General features: G+C 28.7%; 1 protein-coding gene across 1 annotated transcript in view; it reads right to left on the bottom strand.

The window, feature by feature from the left end:
• Positions 1–25,289, bottom strand: part of LOC127287659 (dipeptidase 1-like) — a 69,483-nt gene extending 44,194 nt beyond the window's left edge. The window contains exons 1-3 of the mRNA XM_051314718.1: positions 25,083–25,289; positions 17,143–17,799; positions 11,221–11,499 (exon numbers count right to left, since the gene is read on the bottom strand). Of these exons, the coding sequence (XP_051170675.1) occupies positions 11,221–11,499; positions 17,143–17,388 (525 nt within the window). The 5' untranslated portion in view covers positions 17,389–17,799; positions 25,083–25,289. The remainder of the gene's footprint in view (positions 1–11,220; positions 11,500–17,142; positions 17,800–25,082) is intronic.
• Positions 25,290–25,635: the final 346 nt, after the last annotated feature.

Below are 25,635 nucleotides of genomic sequence, written 5' to 3'. Positions count from 1 at the left end.
TGAGCATTTCAAAAATTGAGTTTGTGAAACAAAAAAAATATATATATATACATATATATATATATATTCGACTTGCGTAAAGCCGCTAAAAGTTACAAAACTTTAGAAAACATTTTGAAGCAATGTGAAAACTTGCTGCAAAATGAACTATATATATTTTTTTTTTTCGCAAATTTTCACCCGAGAAATGTATGCGGTGAAAAATAGAAGGCATCGAATTTTAGGATTGTTATAAATAGCTAATTTATTATTCATGATTGCATAATTGTTCATTTCCGTAGAATAGGAATAACTAATTTGCACTTGAAATTGAATCGTTTTCGAATATGCATTAGCCTGAAGCTACAGTTCCAGATTATAGATGCCTAACGATGCACGACAGCGTGCTTTGTATCAAGGCTGTGGTATTTATCGGCTCCGTAATTACCGGATTCTATTTAGATAAGTAGTAGATCCGGTTTCATCAAACATTGTGTTTTGAGATCATGCCGTTGAGGGTAATCTAGCAGAAAACTAGCTTAGAAATAGATGTAAACATTAATTATAAACTTTTTCTTTGAAAATGAAATTGAAAACAAATAATCAACATCAAATATAAATAAATATTTATTTTGTGTTGAATAATTATTGAGTCAATTTGTTTCAAAAAATTTTTCGTTCAAATATAGTTCAATTATAAGCTTTTTGTTTGGCAAAATTAAATTTAAGATACTATAAAGAAATAAGAGTATTTTTTCTATAGTTGGTACATCGCCAAGCAAATCCAATTAACTGTACAGTAAAAATAGGATCGATCAAATCAGCTGCTGAGGATTTAAAAAAAAAAAAATTCAATTAACCCCCAACAATTGTCGAGTCCTTCAACTTTTAACTACATTTTCTTCTTTTTTCAAGCCCATTTTTCTTTTTCTTTTCCGAAAAATTCTTTATACGCGCCTCGTTTTTCATTCGTTTTTGTTTGTTTTGTTTACTATTCGCAATGACATATGTCTCGAGCTGAAAAACATTTAACAAAAGAAAAAGCAGAAAAAAAAATATATATATATAGAAGAGAAAATGAAAGTAGAGAATGAGACAAAATATAGAAATGTGAGTTTTTTTTTTTTTTTTTTAGAGAGAAAGTAAAATTGTGTGTATGAGAAGGGTGCGAAATCAAATGTACCCTTCATATCAGAGACTACTTCAAGCGCGTTCGTGACGAAATAAAAGGATAAAAAGACTAAAACAGAATTCAAAGGTTAATTTAAACATGAGAGGAAGCTTTTTCAGTCAATGACAGATTAATTTACTGTGTTGATTCTAAACGAACTAGAGAGAGAGAGAGACAGAGAGTAAAATAGCTGAAAAATATAAAATCAAATAATTTTTTTTTTTTTTTTTTAATTAATTCATGCGCATCAATCATTTTGGCAGTTATCAATTCAGTTTTCGACGTCTTTTGAGCGAGATATTACTAACATAAATCTTAATGAGTTTTCGAACAATTGGAACAATCTGCATGAACTTGAAGATCAGTGATAGGTCTCTGGCTTTTCGAAGCCAGTGTACGCCTTCCATATAATATTCAACGTGAGTTCACTAAGTGGATCATGATATCTGTGAATAGCGCGAATTAATCGCAAATCTCCCACGAGTTCTAGACCGCTGCGAATGACAGGAAGAAATAACGACGTTTATTGCGCTTCTCTATTCCGGCATTCGAGTGTAACGCAATATAATCGAATTTTGAAAGAGAAGGGGAATACTGTCATTTTTCTTTTATTAATTTCGAAACAAAAAAAAATCCCCTCTAATAGTGTTCCAAAATATTTTCTTTTTATGTTAACAGAGTGCTAATTCATTTAGTTTATTACTTTAAAATGTTATAATGGCTTTATATAATATATATAGAGGGGAAGTTCATCAAGTATATATGGCTTATTATTAGAGAATATTAAAACTTGAATTAAATCGCAAATATCTTTGAAAATCCTTTCAGCTGGTTACATTTTCCTCGAAAATTAATTACTTTCTCATAGATGAGAGACTTCAAATTTTGCTTTTGTAATTAATTTCATAATTAATGAAAGAATGTGGAATGAGAGTAGTCGTTTGCTATTCGGACGCTATATATTAATTGCAAAGGGATTATAATTTAGACTCCATAATTGGAAATCGAACAGTTCGATAGTAATTAGTCAAAAAGTTTAAAGATGTATCAACTTTTAAGATTATAAAAAATTAAGTATATTTTTTTGTTCTTTTTTTTTAGTTTTTAATACGCTAAAGTCAGCGTCTTTTCACGGCGTGTGAAAATAAAAAGTTGGCTAAAGTCACGGAGTGAAAATAGAAAATTGACTACAGTCACGACTTTTTCTGGCGTAAAAATAAACAGTTGGCTAAAGTCACGTCTTTTCACGGAGTGAAAATAGACAATTGGCTAAAGTCACGACTTTTTACGGAGTGAAAATAGACAATTGGCTAAAGTCACGTTCTTCTTCGGCGTTAAAATAGACAATTGGCTAAAGTCACGACTTTTTACGGCGTAAAAATAAACAGTTGGCTAAAGTCACGTTTATTCACGGAGTGAAAATAGACAATAGCCTAAAGTCACGTTATTTTACGGCGTGGAAGTAGACAATCGGCTAAAAATAACGACGGTTAAAGGCGTGAAAGTAGAAAATAGCCTAAAGTCACGTCATTTTACGACGTGAAAATAGAGAACCGGTTAAATTCACGTCATTTGCGCGGCGTCGAAGTAGACAATTGGCTAAAAATAACGCCTGTTAGCGGCTTGAAAATATAAAATCGGCTAAAACCACGCCTGTTAACGACGTGAAAATAAGCAACCGGCTAAAGTCACGTCATTATATGGTGTGGAAATAGACAATTGGCTAAAAATAACGCCTGTTAACGGCGTGAGAATAGACAATAGCCTAAAGTCACATTTTTTTTCGGCGTAAAAATAGACAATTGGCTAAAAATAACGCCTGTTAACGGCGTGAGAATAGACAATAGCCTAAAGTTACGTTATTTTTCGGCGTCAAATTAGACAATTGGCTAAAGTCACGACTTTTTACGGCGTAAAAATAAACAGTTGGCTAAAGTCACGTCTTTTCACGGAGTGAAAATACACAATGGGCTAAAGTCACGCCTTTTTACGGAGTGAAAATAGACAATTGGCTAAAGTCACACCTTTTTACGGCGTAAAAATAAACAGTTGACTAATGTAACGTTTTTCACGGAGTAAAAATAGACAGTTGACAAAAGTAACGTCTTTTCACCGAGTGAAAATAGACAATTGGCTAAAGTCCCGCCTTTTTACGGCGTTAAAATAAACAGTTGGTTAAAGTCACGTCTTTTCACGGAGTGAAAATAGACAATTGGCTAAAGTCACGACTTTTTACGGAGTGAAAATAGACAATTGGCTAAAGTCACGTTCTTCTTCGGCGTTAAAATAGACAATTGGCTAAAGTCACGACTTTTTACGGCGTAAAAATAAACAGTTGGCTAAAGTCACGTTTATTCACGGAGTGAAAATAGACAATAGCCTAAAGTCACGTTATTTTACGGCGTGGAAGTAGACAATCGGCTAAAAATAACGACGGTTAAAGGCGTGAAAGTAGACAATAGCCTAAAGTCACGTCATTTTACGACGTGAAAATAGAGAACCGGTTAAATTCACGTCATTTGCGCGGCGTCGAAGTAGACAATTGGCTAAAAATGGTGCCTGTTAGCGGCTTGAAAATATAAAATCGACTAAAACCACGCCTGTTAACGACGTGAAAATAAGCAACCGGCTAAAGTCATGTCATTATATGGCGTGGAAATAGACAATTGGCTAAAAATAACGCCTGTTAACGGCGTGAGAATAGACAATAGCCTAAAGTCACGTTATTTTTCGGCGTGAAAATAGACAATTGGCTAAAAATAACGCCTGTTAACGGCGTGAGAATAGACAATAGCCTAAAGTCACGTTATTTTTTGGCGTCAAATTAGACAATTGGCTAAAGTCACGACTTTTTACGGCGTAAAAATAAACAGTTGGCTAAAGTCACGTCTTTTCACGGAGTGAAAATACATAATGGGCTAAAGTCACGCCTTATTACGGAGTGAAAATAGACAATTGGCTAAAGTCACACCTTTTTACGGCGTAAAAATAAACAGTTGACTAATGTAACGTTTTTCACGGAGTAAAAATAGACAGTTGACTAAAGTCACGTCTTTTCTCACCGAGTGAAAATAGACAATTGGCTAAAGTCTCGCCTTTTTACGGCGTAAAAATAAACAGTTGACTAATGTAACGTTTTTCACGGAGTGAAAATACACAATGGGCTAAAGTCACGCCTTTTTACGGAGTGAAAATAGACAGTTGGTTAAAGTCACGTTCTTTTTCGGCGTGAAAGTAGACAATAGACTAAAGTCACGTCATTTTACGGCGTAAAAATAGATTCAAATATAAATTCAAAATTCAATGACATAGGTCAAAAGAACCGTTGAGTTATGAAACGAACATAACCTCAAAAATTTTAATACTTTTAATATTTGCAATTCTTTAAAAAAAAAAAATTAACCAATAAAGTGAAAAATAACAGGGGTTAGGGAAATATATATTAAAAGATATAATTTTTTTTTAAAAGATCGTAATAAGTTGATAGAAGAAAATTGAGTTGGTAGTTTTACGTGAAGGTCATGGAAAAAAAAGAAGAAATTGTCATCAAAGACCTGCGTGTGAAAGTAATAAAGAGAGGGTGAAACTTTGGCCACTTGTCTAGGCCAATGTCGAGACTCAAAATGACGAGGGATGAGCTCGTTGCATATAAATCGTTCTGAATCTTTAGAAAGGGATGCTGCGTCCTAATGGAACGTCGGAGATCGTGTTTGCTCAAGTATTTTATGGTCGTGGCTAGTATAGTAACGTTCACTTCACTATATTCTGAAGTAGAGTTTATTTCCTCCAATTCTTTCAATTTTTCTCTCAATAATTATTATATGTTTAATTTTTCAATACGAAATTTTTTTTTTTCTTCAATAATTCAGATTAGGAAATTTTTTTTCGTAATCTAAAAAAAATACTTCCAAAATCTTTTTTCTACACAAATAAAAAATAGTTTATTAATGTTATAAATTATATTCTAATATTTATTGGTCGTAATGTTGAAGTATGTTTATATATATAAAAAAAAAAGGTTGGAGATTAAAGAGAGAAGGAGAGGGACATTTATGCTTATGGGTTGCTGCGTGAACCCAAGATGTACCTCAATGTGTTTTGGCTTATTAAGCTTGAACGTTAACTTAAGCGGCAATACGACCATTTCAGCGTCGCAAGCTTCGTTTCGCTTTAATAGCATTAGACTGGGAAGAGTATTAGACCTTCCCTGTCACTATTAAACTTCCCTTTTCTCTCTTGAATCCAACGTCTTGCTGTGTATACGTGTGTGTGTGTGTGGGGGGGGTCTTAACGCTTTCTCCTCGATTGTTATACAGCACTACCTTTCAAACTACCTCGGTGGAGAATTAAATTAGGCAAAAGTAAATACTTGATATATATTTACATAAGAGTTGAGCTTACTTAAGATCTCACATAGTAATGATTTTATATTGTCTTGTAAAATCAAGTTGCAATCATTTGCTTTTAGAAATAGGAAATTCAGGTAAAAAATTTTATGGACAATTTTTAAATTACTAATATCAGTATAGTAAAAATATTTTGGAAAAATTTGATTTTTGCGATAATTATAGTAATAAAGTCCAGTTGAAGTCGTATAAAGTAAATTTTAGTTTAGAATAGTTTCACGTTGCAAATTGAGTATTCCGGTTTAATTCCATTGTACTTTTTAGTATCAGTGATAACAGTGAGTCGGACATTCTACTTTTTTTTCTTGATTTGGAATTAGTAGTAAAAGAGACAGTTTCCAGTAAAGAAATTATTTTCCTAGTAATTAGATGTTTTTTTTAGTAAAATTTGAAGAAAAAAATTATCTCTTAAAAATCGTTCATGAGGGCTCAAAATGAGAAAAATAACAAAACCAATTTGGAATTAAAAAGAATGCATATATTATTCAATGGAATGTAAACGAAAACTGGTTAAAGTTGTTATTGGCAATGTGAATCCATTGTATGAAGCGTGTACATTCACAAATGGTGCACGTTGTTGAGAAAAAAAAAAAAAAAAAAAAAAAAAAAGTCGTTGATTCGTAGGCTGTTTGTTCCTGTAATCATTTATTTATTTTGTAACTAATCTATTCTCATTTGCAAAAGCGAATGTGGAAACGAGTGACAGGTGTGTTTACACATTTACATATATTAGCCCATCTGTCTCGCATTCATGTATTCTGGTTCACATGTATACATATTGCACTCACAAATACCGAGAAAGTTTGCTTGGTGCGCACTGCAGCAATTCGAATTCTGTTTGGCACAAATGGTTTTCAAAAGTTTCGCCCGCTAGGTTTACCTCGTTTGGTTTTGGTGAGTTGGCTCACCTGTTCACCTGCGATATATATGTATATATATATACATACAGAAAAACACATATTTCTTTTTTGTATCCTCAGCTTCCTGGCATTACTCCAGGATTGCCAATACAGAGACAGAGGGGCCACTGCCCTGGAGTTCGGCAAATAGTGGAGTTTGAAAATGGATCTTTCGGGAGGGGAATAAAAAGAGGTGGAGTCGTTTGCTCGCCTCCCGTTTTTCTCGGGTCAAATGAAAACAGAGATGGAAAGATATCACACAGGGGTTTTGGCCCTACTTTTTTTTTTTTTATTGTAAATTCCGTTCAATTCCATTTTCCTCATCAATGAACGAAAATGAAATTAAAAAAAAAAAAAATTATCCTAATATATAGAAAAGTATTTTGCCATTTTCAAGGGTGAATTGATGTACTATAGAGATAAAATCTTTGACCTAAAAAATTATTTATGAAATGCATTTGGCTCTCTATCAAAATGTTCTTCTAAATTGCAATATTTTTCACACATTTCTCATATATAGGGGTAAAAATGTTTTAACATTTTTAAATGATTGGGTCTTGAAAATTTCATCCTTTGCAAAAAAAAATATTTATAAATTTCTTCTAATATATTGAAACAATTTTAACATAACTCTGAAAATCGATGTTCACGATGAGCAGTTGATGAGCTTTAATCAAAGTTTGACGTGACCTGCAAAATTTCGAGAATGAAGCTTTATAACTAAGCTCTTATGAAGTAGGAAAAGCCGTTTCAAGCTACAAAATACTAAACTGACATGTCATGACAGTGAAAAGCAAATCACTTTTGATATTTTCATATAGCCTAGTTTTTTTTTTTTTTTTTAAAGAAATATCGTGTCGTAAAATATAGAATAGTTTTTTAGCTCCTCTGATGGATAGAGAGTGACATAATTTTTCTCCTGATTTTCAGAACACACTGGAAAAAGAATATATATGTGAACTTGATAAAACGTGTATTGAGGCTTGTCTATTGGTGTTATAATTGACTTTCTCAAATGACACTTTGTCGATAAAGAGAGAAACTTTCAAGATTTTTATTTTATAAACTCGAAAACTAATTAGGTTCATAAAGTATAGGAAACTGTCGTTCAACTCTTATCTTTCAAATATCACACACATATTTATAATATTATTAATATTGCCTTTGCCCGTATATACATATTTTGAAGCATCATTAAATATATTTAGCACAGGAAATTATCATCCTTATTTCTCGAAATTAATTTCTAAATTTACTAAATGAATGGAGAAATATATTTCAATGTTGAGTTTATACATATTCGTTTTTCCGAAAAAGAAGATCGTGATTCGAATTTTAAGAGCAGTAAATTGAGTTTTCGCTCGAAGGAGACCTTTAAAATAGAAGTGAGTGTTTCCATTAAATGGAAGAGCTTGAACCCGCTAGTGTAGTTGAATTATCCACTTTCCGAAAACCGCTATAGCCTCAAACCTCATAAAATCGGATGCAGGTAGACGTCTAGCCAACAATAAAGTGAAATGAGAAAGTAGGTACTGAAAATTCACTAACAATATAAGTTCCATGTCAAATCTTCCAAAAGGGTACAAATCGAGACGAATTGGAAAAAAAGCTGACTGAAAAAATACTAAAAAATAATCAAATTGACTAGAAAAAAGAAACAGTTTGGCAAAAAAGAATTTTAACCAACTTTTAGAGGCAGTCAAAATGTGTATATGAATATTTACAAATGAATGTAACTCCAAAACTTTTAAGGTCCTTCATATTTTATTAGACATTTTATAAAGTATAAGAACGTAAAATGAAATTACCTTGGGAAATGTATAATTTTGCAATGTTATAAAATTAAATTGTAGATGAAATGAAAGAGCAGTTTTGCAATTTATAAATAACAGTTCATGAAAATAAATTGTGAAAATTTAATATACATATTTTCATATATGAAAAGAGGATATATAAATTAACATTTAATAACCGCATGTTGAATATAATAACAGGATTGTTTTTGTTATGCAAACTTTCTCAACAACAAACTCGCGCGCATGTGTCATATACATATATTGGTATGTCATTCCTAAGAGTTTATATTTAATATTCAGTTTGGACAGCATACATGAAGACAAAGGAAAAGTAAACACGAATTTATTATTATAAACACCGTCCGACACAATTTTTGACACACAAAAAAAAATTTAACTTTTTCGGAAACTAGGACCCAAAAAAAAATATCCGTGTCTGACCGTTTTGCTAGATCAAGTCGTTTTTGGTTTTTAGGGGTGAAAACTATTCCTAAATGAAAAGTGACAAGATATCTTTTAAAAATTATTAATATTTTATAAAACTTGGTATCTGGGGGTTTTCGGGGTCACTGATTATTAATCTGATGTCAGATTTTCAAAATTCAAAATGGCGGATCCAATATGTCGATCAAATTTTTAAAAAGTTATAAATTTTTTATTTTATATCCACCATTTTGAATTTTGAAAATTTAGTATCAGATTCGTCATCAGCGACCCAAAAAACCCCTAGATACCAAGGTTTAAAAAAAATTTAATAACTTTTTAAAATTTTGACCGCCATATTGAATCCGCCATTTTGAATTTTGAAAATCTGACATCAGATTAATATACAGAAAATTAAAAGGCCTTAAAATAAGCTGCAACGCTTATTTTAATGTCTTTCAATTTTCTGTGTAATCAGCGACCCTGAAAACCCCCAGATACCGAGTTTTATAAAATATTAATAATTTTTAAAAGATATCCAGACACGGGTACTTTTTTTTGGGTCCTAGTTTCCGAAAATGTTAAATTTTTTTGTGGGTCAAAAAAAAAGTTGAATTTTGTCAAACGGTGTAACAAAAAATAAAAAAGAATTTAAAAAAACTAATTTTATATATCTATTTTAGGTTAAAGCATATTGAATCGCGTGGATTTAAGTGAATGCCATGTCGGCTTGTCTTTTTTATATTTTCTCCTCTTTATTAGACTACACGCCAACACTCTTTTTCCAACTTGTATCACGCGGACTAGCTTCTTCCTCACTTCTTCTTCTTCTTCTTTTTAAATCAACCCTCTGGTGGTTTTCTAACTTTATATAGAAGATTTTTCGAGCACGTCAAAGCCAAGCGTAAAATATAAAAGATGAAATACACGAATCGACCAGAAGAGAGAGAGACTTTTGCGCAGTCAAGTTTTGTGAGTCTTTCCACCCACAAGAGTAATGCGATCATCATGAATGTTTTAATTGCAAAGAATTATATTCCGTTTCTGCTTTTCCGAATAGTGTTTTAATTCACATATATATATTATATATAGCAAAAGTGGTTTCACCTAGAAATTAAGCAAATATTTGGCACGCTAAATTTTGTCAAGTATAGTACTAAAACAGAAATATTATATAATTTTCATTCATTATATATAAGAATATGAAAATTGCATTTTCCTTTTTCTTTTGTTGCAAAAAATGAAAAATGTGTTATGACTTTTTTGCATCTGATGAATAAGTTTAACACTTCTAAATAAAGCAGCAACTTTACTACTATGCAAAAGAGTTTTTGTGGTAGAATTTGAAATTCTTTCAAAAAAAAATTCCTTTTTTTAATTAATTGAAAAAATTAAAATTAATTTATAAACTTTTAATTTTCATTTAATTCTGAATGTAGAAATTTCGGTCAATTGTGTTGTTCCATTATCAAGGAGTTTGGAAACTGTAGAAAACTCGTTCAAAAACGAATTATATAAATTAACATGCTCTCTAAATCAGTGTTTCTCTAATTGGATATATAATTTAAAGAGGATAAATGCATTAATTAAAATAAAAAATTCATTATTTTATTTAAATTTTCGATACGAAATTAGTTTCAAGTTTTGAAAATAGGTTTTTCAAAATTTATTTATTTTTATTAAATTATATTTCTATTTGTTTTTCTGTTCTCATGAAATTTTCATATATCTATCGATTTTTTAGCTATATCAATTTACACCGCACAATTGCAAATTCGTATTATTTATTTAAATTAGATTCTGTTATTTTAATATATCAAACACGACAATAAAGGAAAAGAAATAAGTTCAAAACAAAGATTTTTTTTATTAACTCATCAGAGTAGAAAAAATATGATGACGCCATTTTTTTATATATAGCAACAAAAGCTTCAAAATCTATTTCTTATTTGCAGGAGAAATTTTATTAAATGTAATGGAATATATACAGCTATTTTTAATCAGAAAGAAAAACTTAATAAGGCTCATCATTTTTTTTTTTTTCAAATTCCTCTTAAGTTGAAAAGAAAAAAATTCCCATTTTTTTCTATAGAAAAATATTCTTATTTTTTTATATAGAAAAAATATTCTTATTATTAAAATTTTCATTAGAGAAAAAAATAATATAAAAGAACTTTATAGAAGCGAAATACACTTCTTACGAGTTGAGAATATTTTTTAGGAATAATAAACGAGAAAATTAAAAAAAAAAATTTTTTTGAATTAAAATAAAATTCTAAAGAAGATTATGTATTATATATTAAAAAATACTAAGTAGTTTGTGTTTATTACAAATTGCATTGGAAAAAAGTAAAAAAAAAATATTATTTTAAAAATATTTTTTTGTATAGAAAAATACGATTTTTTTTAAAAATATAAAATCCTTTATTTTCGTGGGTGGAAAATATTGAAAGTGCTAAAATAATTGAATAAATAATAAACGAGAGGTGGGTTTTTTTTTTTTTTTTTTTAGAGTGAATTGATGCGTGTGTGTGTGTGTCTCTCACCTGATAGTCCATGTAATTTCCGTAACCCATGTGGTTGCAGGTGCAAGCGCAAGCTTGAATATGCCTCTGCATGTCGAGCTCAACATCCTCGCCACAAACTCCCCTTGTCGCCATCATCGTATCACCCATGCAATAACCTCCCGTGCAATACATTCTCGGATCACTTTGGTCCAGGTAGCCACCTCTTGTCTCATCGTAACCAAGTCTACTGGTGCACCTGGAATCCGCAGTGAATCCCACTCGAGATTGGTCCTCATATCCCAATCTGGACTGTGGTCTCTGTAATACATAGAAATATCCCCTTTAATATCTCAACAACTTTCTATTAAGTAATAATATCGATCCATCACTAACACACACACACACACTCAGACTATCAACTACAAATTCCTTTCCTAGTTCATATGAGACAAAACTTTTTTTTGATAAACATCATAAATCATTTTTCCAAGATAGGGATCATAACACATGTATAATCACTTTTAATCCAATTTTACGAGGGGGAGAAAAAAAAACAACCTTTCGAAAATATGTCAATTATATTTCATCTCTAAAATTCACATTCTAATTAGAAAATTAAAATCTATTTTTAATGAGCAATATATTGTAGAATATATATATATATACATTTATTGATCTCTTTCGGTTGACCTAAATCGATCAAATTCTAATCTGCTCTCCTTACAGACGAATGACCTCATAGCCTAGAAACATTCGAATTAAGGGGTTCTTTATCATTTCCGCTTTTCTCTCCTTTACGAAAGGATATTATACAAAAAAAACACATTTCCTGTGCGTGAAATATTGAAAATTAATACTAATACAATAAATTAAAGAAATTATATTATTATTTTGATTGAAATTTAATTGAATTACAATTCATTGCTATTTGCACGAAACCTTTCAATTCTATCATAAATTAGCATATTCCATTTTCTAGATTTGGAAAATCAGATTTTTAGTAATATACAATAATTTCATTGAATATATGGTTCGTTGCTTTTCAATTCTATTACATCTGTTCACACAGTTTCGAATTTTAAACATTCAGTGAACAACTGCAAAATAAAACTATTTTACCAAGATGTCACGTCTCTAACGTAACTTAAATCTTTGAATTCAGGTGTGTATACCAGTATTGCCGGAGCGACGATACCTCCTTAAACCTTAAAGAGAGTGTCGATGGAAAAGATCCTCTAAAGAGGATCGTGATGCTAAGATTCAATAAGACGTCTTCCTTTTCAATTCTGGTGAGTGTTTTGTTTTAGATTCTCTATTTTTACAAAAATATATATATATATACTCAAGTCAAAAAAAAAAAAAAAATTATAAAAAGTACTCAATATTAAAAAAATGGTTAAAATGGAAATAATTCTAAACGTTTAATTTAACGAAATAATTTTTTTAAACTATAATTTTTTTTTAAAATTACCACAATAAAAAAAAATTTTATTTGATTCAAATAATCGGTTACTTGACTGTTTTTAAATAAATATTTACTTGAACCAAATAATTTTTATTTGCTCTCTAAATCTGAATTAGTAAAAATGTTTACTAATTTAAATTAGTGACTCACTTTTTGCTTTAGAATTAGTAAAATTTTACTAATTGAGAAGCAAAAAGTAAGTCACTAATTCAAATTAGTAAACTTTTTTACTAATTCAGATTTAGAGTTAATTTTTAAATTAATTTACTAATTATTAGTAAAATTTAACTAATTCTAAAGCAAAAAGTGGGTCACTAATTTAAATTAGTAAACATTTTTACTAATTCAGATTTAGAGAGTGAATCAATAATTTCTCTATTTAAAACAAATACAATTTATTTTTGTATTTATTTCTTTTTTTACAATTGCCTTAAATACTAAGTATTCAATACAAATAAATATTTACTTCCCGAGTCGAAATTTTTCCCTCTTTTCACCCTCGATTTTCTCAGCCTCTCTTTTCAGCCTGAAATCATTATTTCCAAATCTGCATGTTTAGAGGTTGAAAAGAGGTCTTGGAATTTTTTCTTAATTTGAATTTTTCCAAGTTTTATTCCTCCTAAAAATTTTATAGTATTACGACAAAGACCAATAAATATATCTTCAATGGGGTCAATAAATAATGTCCATAAGAAAAAAAATCCAATTTTTACATTTTTTTAATTTTATTTTTTCGTTTTTTTTTTGTTTTAACCTCTTTTACGCCTCTCTAGTCATCTTTAAACCCTCCTTTCAGCCTCCAATATTGCAGATATTTCCACTTTTGCAAATTCGAGGTCGAAAGTGTTGGAGAGAATAAAAGGAGGATAAAAGGAGGTTTTTAGAGAACTTATAGAGAGTCTAAATTTCGACTCGGGTTGAATCAAATAATTTTTATTTGAATCAATAATTTCTCTATTTGAAACAAATACAATTTAATTGCGACTCAAATAATAATTAAATAAATATTTATTTGCTAATAGTCAAATAACAGATTATTTCTACAAATAAATTTTTTTAATCAGTTAAAAACAATAAAAAACCAAAAATAATATATTATTTTATTTATTTTTGGATATAGAAAGAAATATTTTATAATAAAATTCCAAGTTCGAACAGTTTTTTTTGTAAAATTTTAAACAGACAAAAATTTAATTAATTTTTACCAAATTAAAAAAGGGAATTTTAACATTTAAAATACTTGAAAAAGTTTAATTGATTATGCTCAACCCTTTGTGTAAGCGCAATTGAATTAAAGAGTCACTTTTCGAAATAGTTTAATTCAAAGCGTCAAGGGAGCAATTGATTTTTTCAAGTGTCCTCAAGACTTCAAAGGGGTGAAAAGTATCATCTAGTTAGACAACAATACAAATCAATTTTTTTTTTTTTTTTATATATTTTTCTTATAAGAATAGTTAATTTTATCACTATATTATTGTTAAATTATTATTAAATCAGTGCTTTTTAGATAAGATACGAGTTTATCTTGATAATAATACTATATTATATGTCAGTATAGCTAAAATTGTCAATCCAGTTAGTATTCAAGACAGGCTTAAGGATAGAAACCCCATGTTAGAAAAATGTGAGTTTTATGGGGTTTAATCCGCTTACACAAACCCCCCGAAAAAAAAAGAAAGTCAGTGTCATTATTTATATACTTAAGAAAAAATTTTTTTTAGAAACGAATTCTTTGAAACCTGCTTTGAATAACTATTGTCAACTATTATATATTGCAAATTTTTTCTATTGCACAAAAATTGAAATGATTTATCATAAAAAAAAAAATTTGTTGTTTCTATCCAGAGAAGAGTTTCTATTTCGTGAAAAAAGAGGAAATATTTGTCATCCTTAAACATTTGTTTTTAGAATCCCTTTGAAAATTCCTACGCAAAGAAGTAAAACCTCAAAAGCAATTTTTATAAATCGTTTATTTGAAGATTTTGTAAATATAAATGAATATGGAAAAAAATGAATGGAAAATTTTGAATATAGGTTAACTGACTCAGATGAACTATCTTTAATAGAATATGATTTAAAGATTATATATACTTTTATATATCAGATAACAGTTTAATGTGTTTAGCCATGTTATTCCAGATGAGTATTCACAGCTTGTGATATTTGAGCTGTGCGTAATGCATGCAATTTCTCGTCGTAATTACAGTAAAGGATCTTAGGATGGGTTAGCTCTTATTGCTAAACACCTAAGTAATTAGTCTCTGCACTTTAAGAACGCTCGGGGAGCTCGGCACTTTCAATAAGATTAGAGTTTGTAATTAAAACTTGTCACGTACGAAAATTATAAACAATTGGCGCACTATATAAATACGTCTTTATTCTTCAGTTAAATTTTATAATTAACATTACACAATGAAAAAAAAAAAAAAATTTAATATTTCAAAATGGAAAAAACTGTTTTTGTACTATTTACAAGAAAAAAAAAAATTTATTGTGTCAACAATTTTAATTCAAGAATAGTAAATTACAAAACCATTTTTTTTTACAAAAAATTTTCGCATATGTCAAAAAATTTTGTTTTATTTTAAGTTCGATTTGTGTATTTCCCAAAATCAGCTGTTTTGTGGAAGCTATTCTCTAAATCTGAATCAGTCATATTTTACTGATTAGCAGTAGGAATCTACTAATTGCCATAGCGAGAATTGAGCAACTGACAATTAGTAGAAATTTACTGATTCAATTAGTAAAATATCAATTACTGATTGCTCTCTAAATGTGAATTAGTAAAAATGCTTACTAATTTGAATTAGTGACTCACTTTTTGCTTCTAAATTAGTAGTAACTTTTACTAATAATTAGTAAAATTTAACTAATTCAAAAAGTGAGTCACAAATTTAAATTAGTAAATATTTTTACTAATTCCCATGTAGAGAGTGAATCAGTAATATAAATATATGGCGGCGGCTACAAAATCTACTGATTTAATAGTTAATTTTAAAGGTTATGTTATATACAAATTACTGATTTACATAAGTTATTTTCTATTGCTTGTATTCACTAATTATATTAGTAAATTTCAAAAAATAACTAAAACTCCAGTTAAAATGAAAAGTACTGATTGAATTAGTAAAATTTCTACTGATTCAGATTTAGAGAGAATATCATGTTATCTACAAACTGTGATTGTACTCTCTAAATCTGAATCAGTAGAAATTTTACTAATTCAATCAGTACTTTTTATTTTAACTGAAGTTTCAGTTATTTTTTTTAAATTTACTAATATAATTAGTGAATATGCAAGCAATAGAAAATAACTTATGAGCCTCCGGAAAGTAAAATAACACATAAAATTTGTCTGTACTTTTGAGTTGAACTCTGGTAACCTAAAAATTGATATTAAAAAAATGAATTTTATTTATTTCCAACCTAATTCCAATGACTTTGTAATAAATACAATTTATTTCTTGAAAATTGATTTTTTCTGTACTTGGGGAGCCAACTAAAAATTATTAAAAAATTTTATGTGTGGTTTTACTTTCCGGAGGCTCTTATGTAAATCAGTAATTTGTATATAAAACATAACCTTTAAAATTAACTATTAAATCAGTAGATTTTGTAGCCGCCGCCATATATTTATATTACTGATTCACTCTCTACATGGGAATTAGTAAAAATATTTACTAATTTAAATTTGTGACTCACTTTTTGAATTAGTTAAATTTTACTAATTATTAGTAAAAGTTACTAATAATTAATAAAATTTCACTAATTTAGAAGCAAAAAGTGAGTCACTAATTCAAATAAGTAAACATTTTTACTAATTCACATTTAGAGAGCAATCAGTAATTGATATTTTACTAATTGAATCAGTAAATTTCTACTAATTGTCAATTGCTCAATTCTCGCTATGTCAATTAGTAGATTTCCACTGCTAATCAGTAAAATATGACTGATTCAGATTTAGAGAGTTTTTTTCCAGTCGTACCAAATAATACCAATTATTATGAATTAATTTTTGTTGTTGTTTAGAAACCGATTTTGAAATAAAAAGGCTATATTTTTAATCACATTATATAATATAAACCGAGAAAGGGTTAAAAAGCTTCTTTTAATTGTAAAAGAACCATTATGTATATTTAAAATTCAAATTGAAGGCATAAATTTTCTTTCCTAAGAAAGATGTTACCTCTCCTGCTCTAGATATATATATATATATAAATTGTTGACTCAAGCGTTATAGTGACTAAAAAAAAAAAAAATTAAATTTTTGATATATAACAAGTTTTAATGCTAAAAGAGCGTAATTACATGTTTAATTCAATAAAAGGTCCCTTTTAATGGACCATAATTGAGTGGAAATTAAAAGCTTTCTGAGAGGACTTGATTAATCTAAAGCGAGGGAGGGAAAAGGGTCGCGTCCTCAGAAAAAAAAAAAAAAAAAATCGATTCATTTCTCCGAGACTTCTTTTTTAAGATTACTATCACGTTCTTCTTACCTGGGAATAGGAATCTTCCTGATAAGGCGTTCTGCGATGACAGTCGTCGAAACACCTTCCATCGTAGCTACTGGGTGGGCGGGGATAGGGATCCTGGGCAGCAACTGCAGCTGCCGCTGCACAGCAATCCGGGATTTGTGTCGTGTAAGTTTCATAGGGACATTTTTCTGATATAATCCCAGTCCGGGCCGCCTGCTGATGTACCCTTTCTTGGGGCCCGGTTCCATAATTTGACCCGTGATGCATAATTCGTCCTCCGCGCCCCCAAACACACCCCCTTTGATCTCATTCACAATATCACTGCATATTTAAATATATATGTGTACATTATATGTGGCGGAGAAATCACGAAACCACGTCACACGTCCCGACGATAAATCGTACGCTAACTTTGTCTCTGTTGGATGAAAGTCACAGTCCTCGAATTCGTCCATCCTTACACCGTGCTTGAGGAAAATGGCCTCGAGCAACTTCTGGCTCCTGTGGTGGCACCCCCGGGGTCAAAAAATATATTCGCTTTAGGTCGTGTATGCTTGGATCGTTATTTGAGTCTTTTCACCATTTTCTACTTCCAATTTTCAATTCTTTGTCGATTCTTACATTCAAGATAATTTTTTCTTGATTCTCCATTTGATTTCCCCCTTTTTTTTTTATTTTCTGCTTTTCCGAAAAAAAGAAAGATAGGTTCAAATAATAGTTTTGTTAAAAAGAAAATCTTATTTCAAGATAATTCTCGAGAGTCGGAAATAAATTATAGTCAATTTTTCAAGGAATTTTTTTTTTTTCAGATAAATAACATTTTTTGTATTAGATTAGTGTTGATTTCTGTTTAATTCCCAGTTGAAAAAAATTCTATAAAATAAATTCTAGTGAAAACTCTAAAATTTCTACATGATTTCCCAAAAAAAACCTTTTATAGAAAAATAATATTTATCCGAATTGGAAAATTATGGACTGATAAATAATTTTATTTTAATTATGCGAAAGGTGGAAGAAATATTTATTAATAATTTCACGAAATCATCATAATTGTATTTACAAACTTCATTTATTTATTTTATTTATTTACTTATTTATAATACATTGAAAAAAATGTTCAATTAATCGGTTATTTGACAATTATTAAATATTTACTTGGACCAAATAATTTTTATTTAAATTAAATAATAACTGTATTTGAACGAATAATTTCTGTATTTAAATTAAATTTTATTTAATTGATTCAAATAATAATTAAATAAATATTTATTTTATAAGTAAAGTAACCGATTAATTGAATCAAATAAATTTTTTTTCAGTATATTATGTATAATAAAAAATATACAGGGTGATTTTTATGTTCCGGACCGCATAAATTTTTTTTCAATTCCTCTTTAAAAAAAAAAAAAAACGAAAAAAATGAGATTAAAAAAATTTTAGGAGATCCGGAACATAAAAATCACCCTTTATAAATAAAATATAAATAACAATAATAAATATAAAAATTAAAAACAAATCATAAAATTTAGAAGTGATTCCTCAAAAATAAACGTTTTTTTTTTCTATTAATTAGGGAAAATATTATTTAAATACTCTCTAAATGTGAATTAGTAAAAATGTTTACTAATTTGAATTAGTGACTCACTTTTTGCTTCTAAATTAGTAAAATTTAACTAATTATTAGTAACTTTTACTAAAAATTAGTAACATTGAACTAATTATTAGTAACTTTTACTAACAATTAGTAAAATTTAACTAATTATTAGTAACTTTTACTAAAAATTAGTAAAATTTATCTAATTATTAGTAACTTTTACTAAAAATTAGTAAAATTTAACTAATTATTAGTAACTTTTACTAAAAATTAGTAAAATTTAACTAATTATTAGTAACTTTTACTAACAATTAGTAAAATTTAACTAATTCAGAAGCAAAAAGTGAGTCACTAATTCAAATTAGTAAACATTTTTACTAATTCATAGAGAGTAAATAAATTATTAAACGAAAAAAATAAAAATGAATAATTTTATGAATATAATTATTATTTTATTTTTACTTTATTTACTGAATTTTTATGGAATTCTAGATTAGAATTTCAAATAGATTTAGAATCGTTCTAGAGAAATTGTTATATAGAACTTTTCCAATTGGGATTATATTTAATTCTGTCATTGTGAATCGGAACAAAAGATGTATTAAAAAAAAACTCACTTATTGTTAGCTCGTTTAAAAAAGATTTTGTTTAATAAAAGTAGAAAATATTAGAAAAAATTCTCGAAACTCATATATACATAGTTTAAAAAACATATTTCTATATATGATTTCTACAAGATATATACGATCATAAAATGCTTTCTTTGCAAGAAAGTTTCCTTCATTTAATAACATTTTTCTGATTTGGTAAAATAGTTTCCGTTGAAAGGAATGTCTTTTGAATACAAAATATGAAAATATAAATTGATATAAAATTTAAATAGAAACGATTCCTTTTATTGAAATATTTTTTTTTTTGCTGATTAGACAAAATTTTCGTACATGGAATAACAAAATTTTTCGTATATTTTTTTTTGTCAAATATTGATAATTTCTATATTAAAAGTAATTGCTAAATCAATTTATTTGTACATACTTGAATTTCTGGTTTATTTCAAAAAATTAGAATGAAAAAATTGATTCTAAAATTTTCACGAGAATCAAATGGCATTGAATGCTAATTCCCTAGGCATATTCAGGCATATGTAGAGGAAAACTAATTTCTGTTTGTCTATGTAATAGTGAAGTAGATGGTGAATACATCCAATAATCCATTCATCAGTAACCATTTATGCATCCATCCATAACAAAGCCATTTCTCCAGGGTGATATTTCCTTATTTCTAATGGTGCTGAACTAATTCACATAGTATACTCGAATTATTTACTATATATATTCAAATATTATATATTTACCTGTAAACAAATATATATATTCTTCCAATATTTACTTAATAAAATTTGATTTAAAATTCAAATATCATATATTGTTCCTGAGCTTCCAAAATATAATATACTGAATGGGTAATTATATCAAAAGTTTTCGTATATTTGAAAGGGAGAGAGTGCGCACAAAGTTGTACAGGGGAGTTTTCAGTCGACATGAGAATTTCACGACATTTGCATAGAAGATAGCCCCCCCTACTGCATGTGTACACCTGAATACATATATATGTTATCCTCTTATTAATGTCCTCGTATTACTACAGTCACACGAGTTGCATTAGTTACGATTAAGTGGACATATCTTATTTGCGTTTATGTTTGTTGTCCGTGTTTCACCAAAAGCATATTATTTATGTACATAAGTAGTTGTGAAAAGCATATATAGAAGATTTATTTTTCTCCCATTAAGATCAATAGAGTCATCATTCTTTTGCATGCTCCCAACAAATGGTTTAGGATTTCAAGAATGACATTAAAATATTTTCCAATAGGGTGAGAGACACAAATAGACATATATATATGAATCTCCTCTAGAATTGTGTGTGGACAAATTCGATGGTAGCCATAAAAGGGCTTAGAATAATTCATGTGAAGTGCACCCTCTCTCTCTGTCCCTTCAGATTCTTCATGATGCTCTTTGGGATTTGGGGATGACTACTTTCATTTTTTTTTTTTTTTCTTCTCTCAGATTCTTCTCAGTACTCTCGATTTTATGATTTTGATTTTATGGGCACTTTGAATTTTTATTATTCTTTTTATGGGTACCTTTAAATTATTATTGAATTTATTATTGAATTTTAGATAAAAGTTGCTTTAATCCCAATTGATATAATTTATAAAAAGAAAAAGCAATAAAAGGGAGAATTCAATTGTTTAGGAAATATTTATACAAAAAAAAGAAATTCAGATTTAGAAAGTTTTTCTCTCTCTTTTTTTTTGTTTTCTCCACCCCCCCTCGCAAGCTTTATCTGCTTTTGGAAATGCTTTAACTCGTCCCTTTTCTTTTCAGCTCAATTCTCCAAGCCTCCCATCTCGTTCTCGTTCACTTCCGATCTCGCGTACGTGTCCTTATTCAGCCCACTTTCTTCTTCCTTCTCTTTGCTAAGGAGGAATCTCCTTCCTCCTTAGTACTTCAAGACCAAAGCTTTTCCGGGCTTTCAATGATCAGGTAGAGAGACTCGTCAGTGCGATTTTTCCAGCTGTCTGTGCTGTTTTATTCATTCGACGATCTCGCCAAAAAAGTTGTGAGGATATTTTAGGAATATATTTCCTTTTATCGTTTATATTGTTAGAAAATAGTTTATTTTTTTATTTGCAAACTGCTTTGTTAGAATAAATAATTAATTGAATTTTTTAGTTCTTTTTTTTTGAAATTTCGTTAAATTTCTCTTTATTCTGAAACGAATTTATCCACTTGTGCAAAGTAAGTTGTCATCGATTCAAGGCTTGTCTAGAATTCCAAGATCCAATCCTACAAGAGAATCTTTCACGGACAGACGTCCTTTAGTGGATATAAATTCTTCCTTTGGAATAGACGTATTGAACTTGCGTGAAGAAGCTATCGATTGATTTTATAGTCACTCTGTCTATCAAGCTCAAGTGTCTTTTCAAGACCCTCTTTTCTTACTTTACTCGCTTGTCTTATCTTTTCCTCCTTTTTTTTTCTTTTTTTCTTCTTGTATCGTTTTTCCAAGACAATTTACACTCTTTTCTCCTATACACCAACTCTCGAGTATTCACCCTCCATAATATAAGGTTTCGGAGTTTAACCTCTTGGCCAAGCCCTGGTTATAGCAAAAGAACTCTTGTTCTACATTGATTGTTATTCCCACTGAATTTCTCAAAAATAAAATAAAATTCAATCATAATATTGAAGTGGAATATATACGTTTTTATTTTTTTGCTCTTCCTTTGTTTGAACAATAATACAGTTTGTGTGTGGTCTTTATACAGATGGATTATATTTCATTGAAACTTGCTAATGGGTTTTTCTTTTCATTTTTTTATCTCTTTTATCCCTTAAATGTAAATATCAAATGTACAATTCGAATGATTTATGAATGAAAAAAATTAACCATTAATAAAAGAATAAACATGTTTGTAGCGATAAAATCTAGAGTAGGGAAAAGAGAAATTTCAACAACTTTGAAAAAAAAAAAATGATGAGCAGACTTTTTTTTATACAGAGGCTAGAGAGGTGATATTTCTCAAAAGTTGTGAATGCAAAATTCGTAACTCGTTAAGAGAGAGAGAGAGAGAGAGAGAGATCAGAAAAATCGCGAGTGAATTTCAAACTCGCGTTACTCTTCGCGGAGCCGCATTGCCGCAAAAGAAAAATGTGAATACATTAAACGATAATAAAACAGAATTCAATAAAAAAAAAAAGAATATCACTTTGAAACTTTGATCCAAGATCTTTCAGACGTATAAATAGGAGTTATATATGATTCTCGTTTGTTCCCTCCTTCTTATAAATTACTTTAAAACTTCATTTGAAAATCTTTTTTTTGAAAAATAATAATTTAAATTTCAATACTGATTGATCTCTCTAAATTATTCAATTTTTAAGAAATTAAATTGATTTCATCTTTTTATGAAATCAATTTCTTTTTTGATAATTTGATACAAAAAGAGATTTTGGGAAAGATTTTTTTTCTGTACTGACAAACGATCAGAGTCAACCGCACAACAAACCCTTCGGGCTCCCTATTCAATCTTATATGGAATTCATAAGAACACGGAACAATTTTTTTTTTTCCTCATTGTAATCACAAACACATATATACACAATCTTCGAGACTAGTTCAGAGAATCAAAATACCGAGATAAAAAAAAAGTATTTAACGCTAAAAAAAAATTTCATAGAAAAAAATTTATTTATTATAATTAAATTATTTAATGAGAATCTAATTAATTAATAATCAAGTTGGATTTCATTTTCCATGTTTGTTAAAGTGACTCAAATTTCAGTAACTTTACATTATTATTAAATACAAATTTATAACGTATAGATTACATAATAAAATATTTACTATTCACATTATATGTAATTAATAAAACAATGAAATGATATTTTCCCATTATATGAGCTTTTAATCAATATAATAAAATAATTGAATTAAATTTCTGCATGAATTTTTTTTATTTGTACTTTTTTAACAATTGATATTGTTTTAATAAGTTAAACCTATATCAAAAACTAATTGATTCGAATAATCTGCAGTGAGAGGAAAATGTCGTTATTTTGAAAATAAAATTGTTTAAAAATTTAATCAAGTATGACGAAATATTTTTTTTTATTATTCAATTTAAATTATAAAAAATATTCGGAATTTAGATTTTAAAAGGTCAGTTTAAATTTTAAATATTTTTTCGATGTATATATTTAAAAATAAACTTATTTTTATATTTTTTTATCTTAATCTAATTGATAATTATTATCTAGTGTTGACAAACTGACAATTTTCAAAAAATGGTAAAAAAAAATTACTTTTAAAAACAAAATACTTTAGAAAAAGAAAAATAAATTTTTTCTGAAAATTAACTTTCAATTTTACAACTTCTTTCTTATTGAGTGAAACACGCTGTGGGTAACAAAATCGTTATAGAATTTCCACATGGAATATTTTGAAATGTAGTGTCATTCGACAATATTGCAAGGCAGAATTACGATCTCCTCGCGGCTATTGGACACGTTTGATAGAAATGTATAGACTCGTTCTTGAACTGGAAACTCGTTTCTGCTGAGTCAAGTTGAAATAAAAAAAAAAAAAAATAAATAAAGAAGCAATCATCTGATTTTATTTTTGTTTACAAAAGTTTATTTAAACTTATATTTTCAATTATAAATCAATTTAAAATTTTAATTTTTTTTTAATTCACGAAATTAGTTTTAAAAATAATTAATTTTTAAATTAAAATTAAAGAAAAAAAAAAAGAAAAGAAAAAAGTGTGGAATAATTTAAATTCCCACTTTACTTAAAATGTTCCGCTTGACTGACTTAAATTCTACAAGATTTTCAATTTGGTAAATTGAAAGTAGAGTTTCGCATCTCTTAAGGCTATCATCGCCTACCCCATGACCTCTTCGTCATCTTCCGTATTTGGATTCTGATTGGAGAACTTATATTAAACTTAGAATTTACAATTAATTAATTCCATTCAAATCAGCATATAAAACAATTAAAGCAATAAAATTGATTTTTTACCTCTATAAAAATTGTAAAAAAAAAGTAAACAAATACAAATAGGAAAAATTTTTGATGCAGCAGCTGTTTCAATTGAAAAATTTCTATGTTCAGTTAACTTCATTCATATAAAAACTAATGGTAAATTTTTCGTTTTTGAATAACTGCTGCAGAATATTTTTTTATTTAGTAACAATTTAGATATTCAACAATTGACAAATTGGTAACAATAATGTTTATACTGTAATAAAAAATGTTTGTTTACTAAAAAAAAAAAAAATTAAGTTCAATAGAAATTGAACTTTGAACCATTGGTTAATTATCATCTATTCTCCATTCTCTAACCTACATTTTCGAAACAATGATGGTCTACACGTTGAAACTATTTCAATTGTTCCCAAATTAATTTCCTCGTTCAGGTCTGAACTAAAGGATACAACAGACCCCCAATCGGAAAGGCAATTAGATCTCAAAATCGTTCCAATACAATAAATGCCATCAGCATAAAAAACAAACCCTTTGTTTGTAATGATTCCTCCATTAAAAAAAGGCCTCCATTCTTTTTATCATTAATCCTAATTTTCTCAATCAGAAAATATCAAGATTTCTTTTTTTTTTGTATACCAAAAATGCTGCATAATCCTCTGTGTTTTTTTTTTCTATGAAGAACAAATTTTTTTTTTTTTAACACTTATTTCCATATTCACAATGACAGAAAAATAAAATTAGTATAATTTTTTCAAAAAAAAAAAAAAATTAAAAACAATTTATTTGTGAAAAATATTTTATAACTTACGTAATTATTTGTGGGAAATTAATTTTAGAAATTAAAAAAAAAAATTATATTTTAAAAAAAATTTTTTTTTTTTGTTGATATACGAAAAAGCCGGATATATATCACAGGGTTTTGTTATATACACACTGTATTTTCTTTTTCGCGACTGAATATGTGCAGTCGGCAACCGCCGCGACACGACTGGGGTCTGCTGCCCGGCCGGGAAGCTGCCATGGCAACCCGACAAGCCCCGAAAACTCCCCTAACCTCAGTGTTCGGCTCGCTCCACCCCCTCCGCAGAAAAGCACGCGCAAGCTCCGGATTCCGCGAGGAAAAGTCGCAGAAAGCTCGTGGCCACCCGGAAGTTCTCCCCGTCTGTCCATTCGTCCGTCCGTCCGTCCGGCTGAACTTTCTTCCTCCCCTTTCTCTCATCATCGTTTTGTCCTGCATCCACTTTTGCTCCCTTTCTCATCTCACTCATTCTCTCTCAGATTTTCCGCCAAATCCGTCAAAAAAAAAAAAACCCCTTTTTTTCATTTAATTAAGTACATTTTTTAAACTACATTAAATTATA

The sequence above is a fragment of the Leptopilina boulardi genome, unplaced genomic scaffold (genome assembly GCF_019393585.1).
Source record: "Leptopilina boulardi isolate dan_hultmark-lab unplaced genomic scaffold, ZJU_Lbou_2.1 LbouV2_123, whole genome shotgun sequence".
Taxonomy (NCBI): Eukaryota; Metazoa; Arthropoda; class Insecta; order Hymenoptera; family Figitidae; genus Leptopilina; species Leptopilina boulardi.
This window is presented reverse-complemented; position numbering and strand designations above follow the sequence as displayed.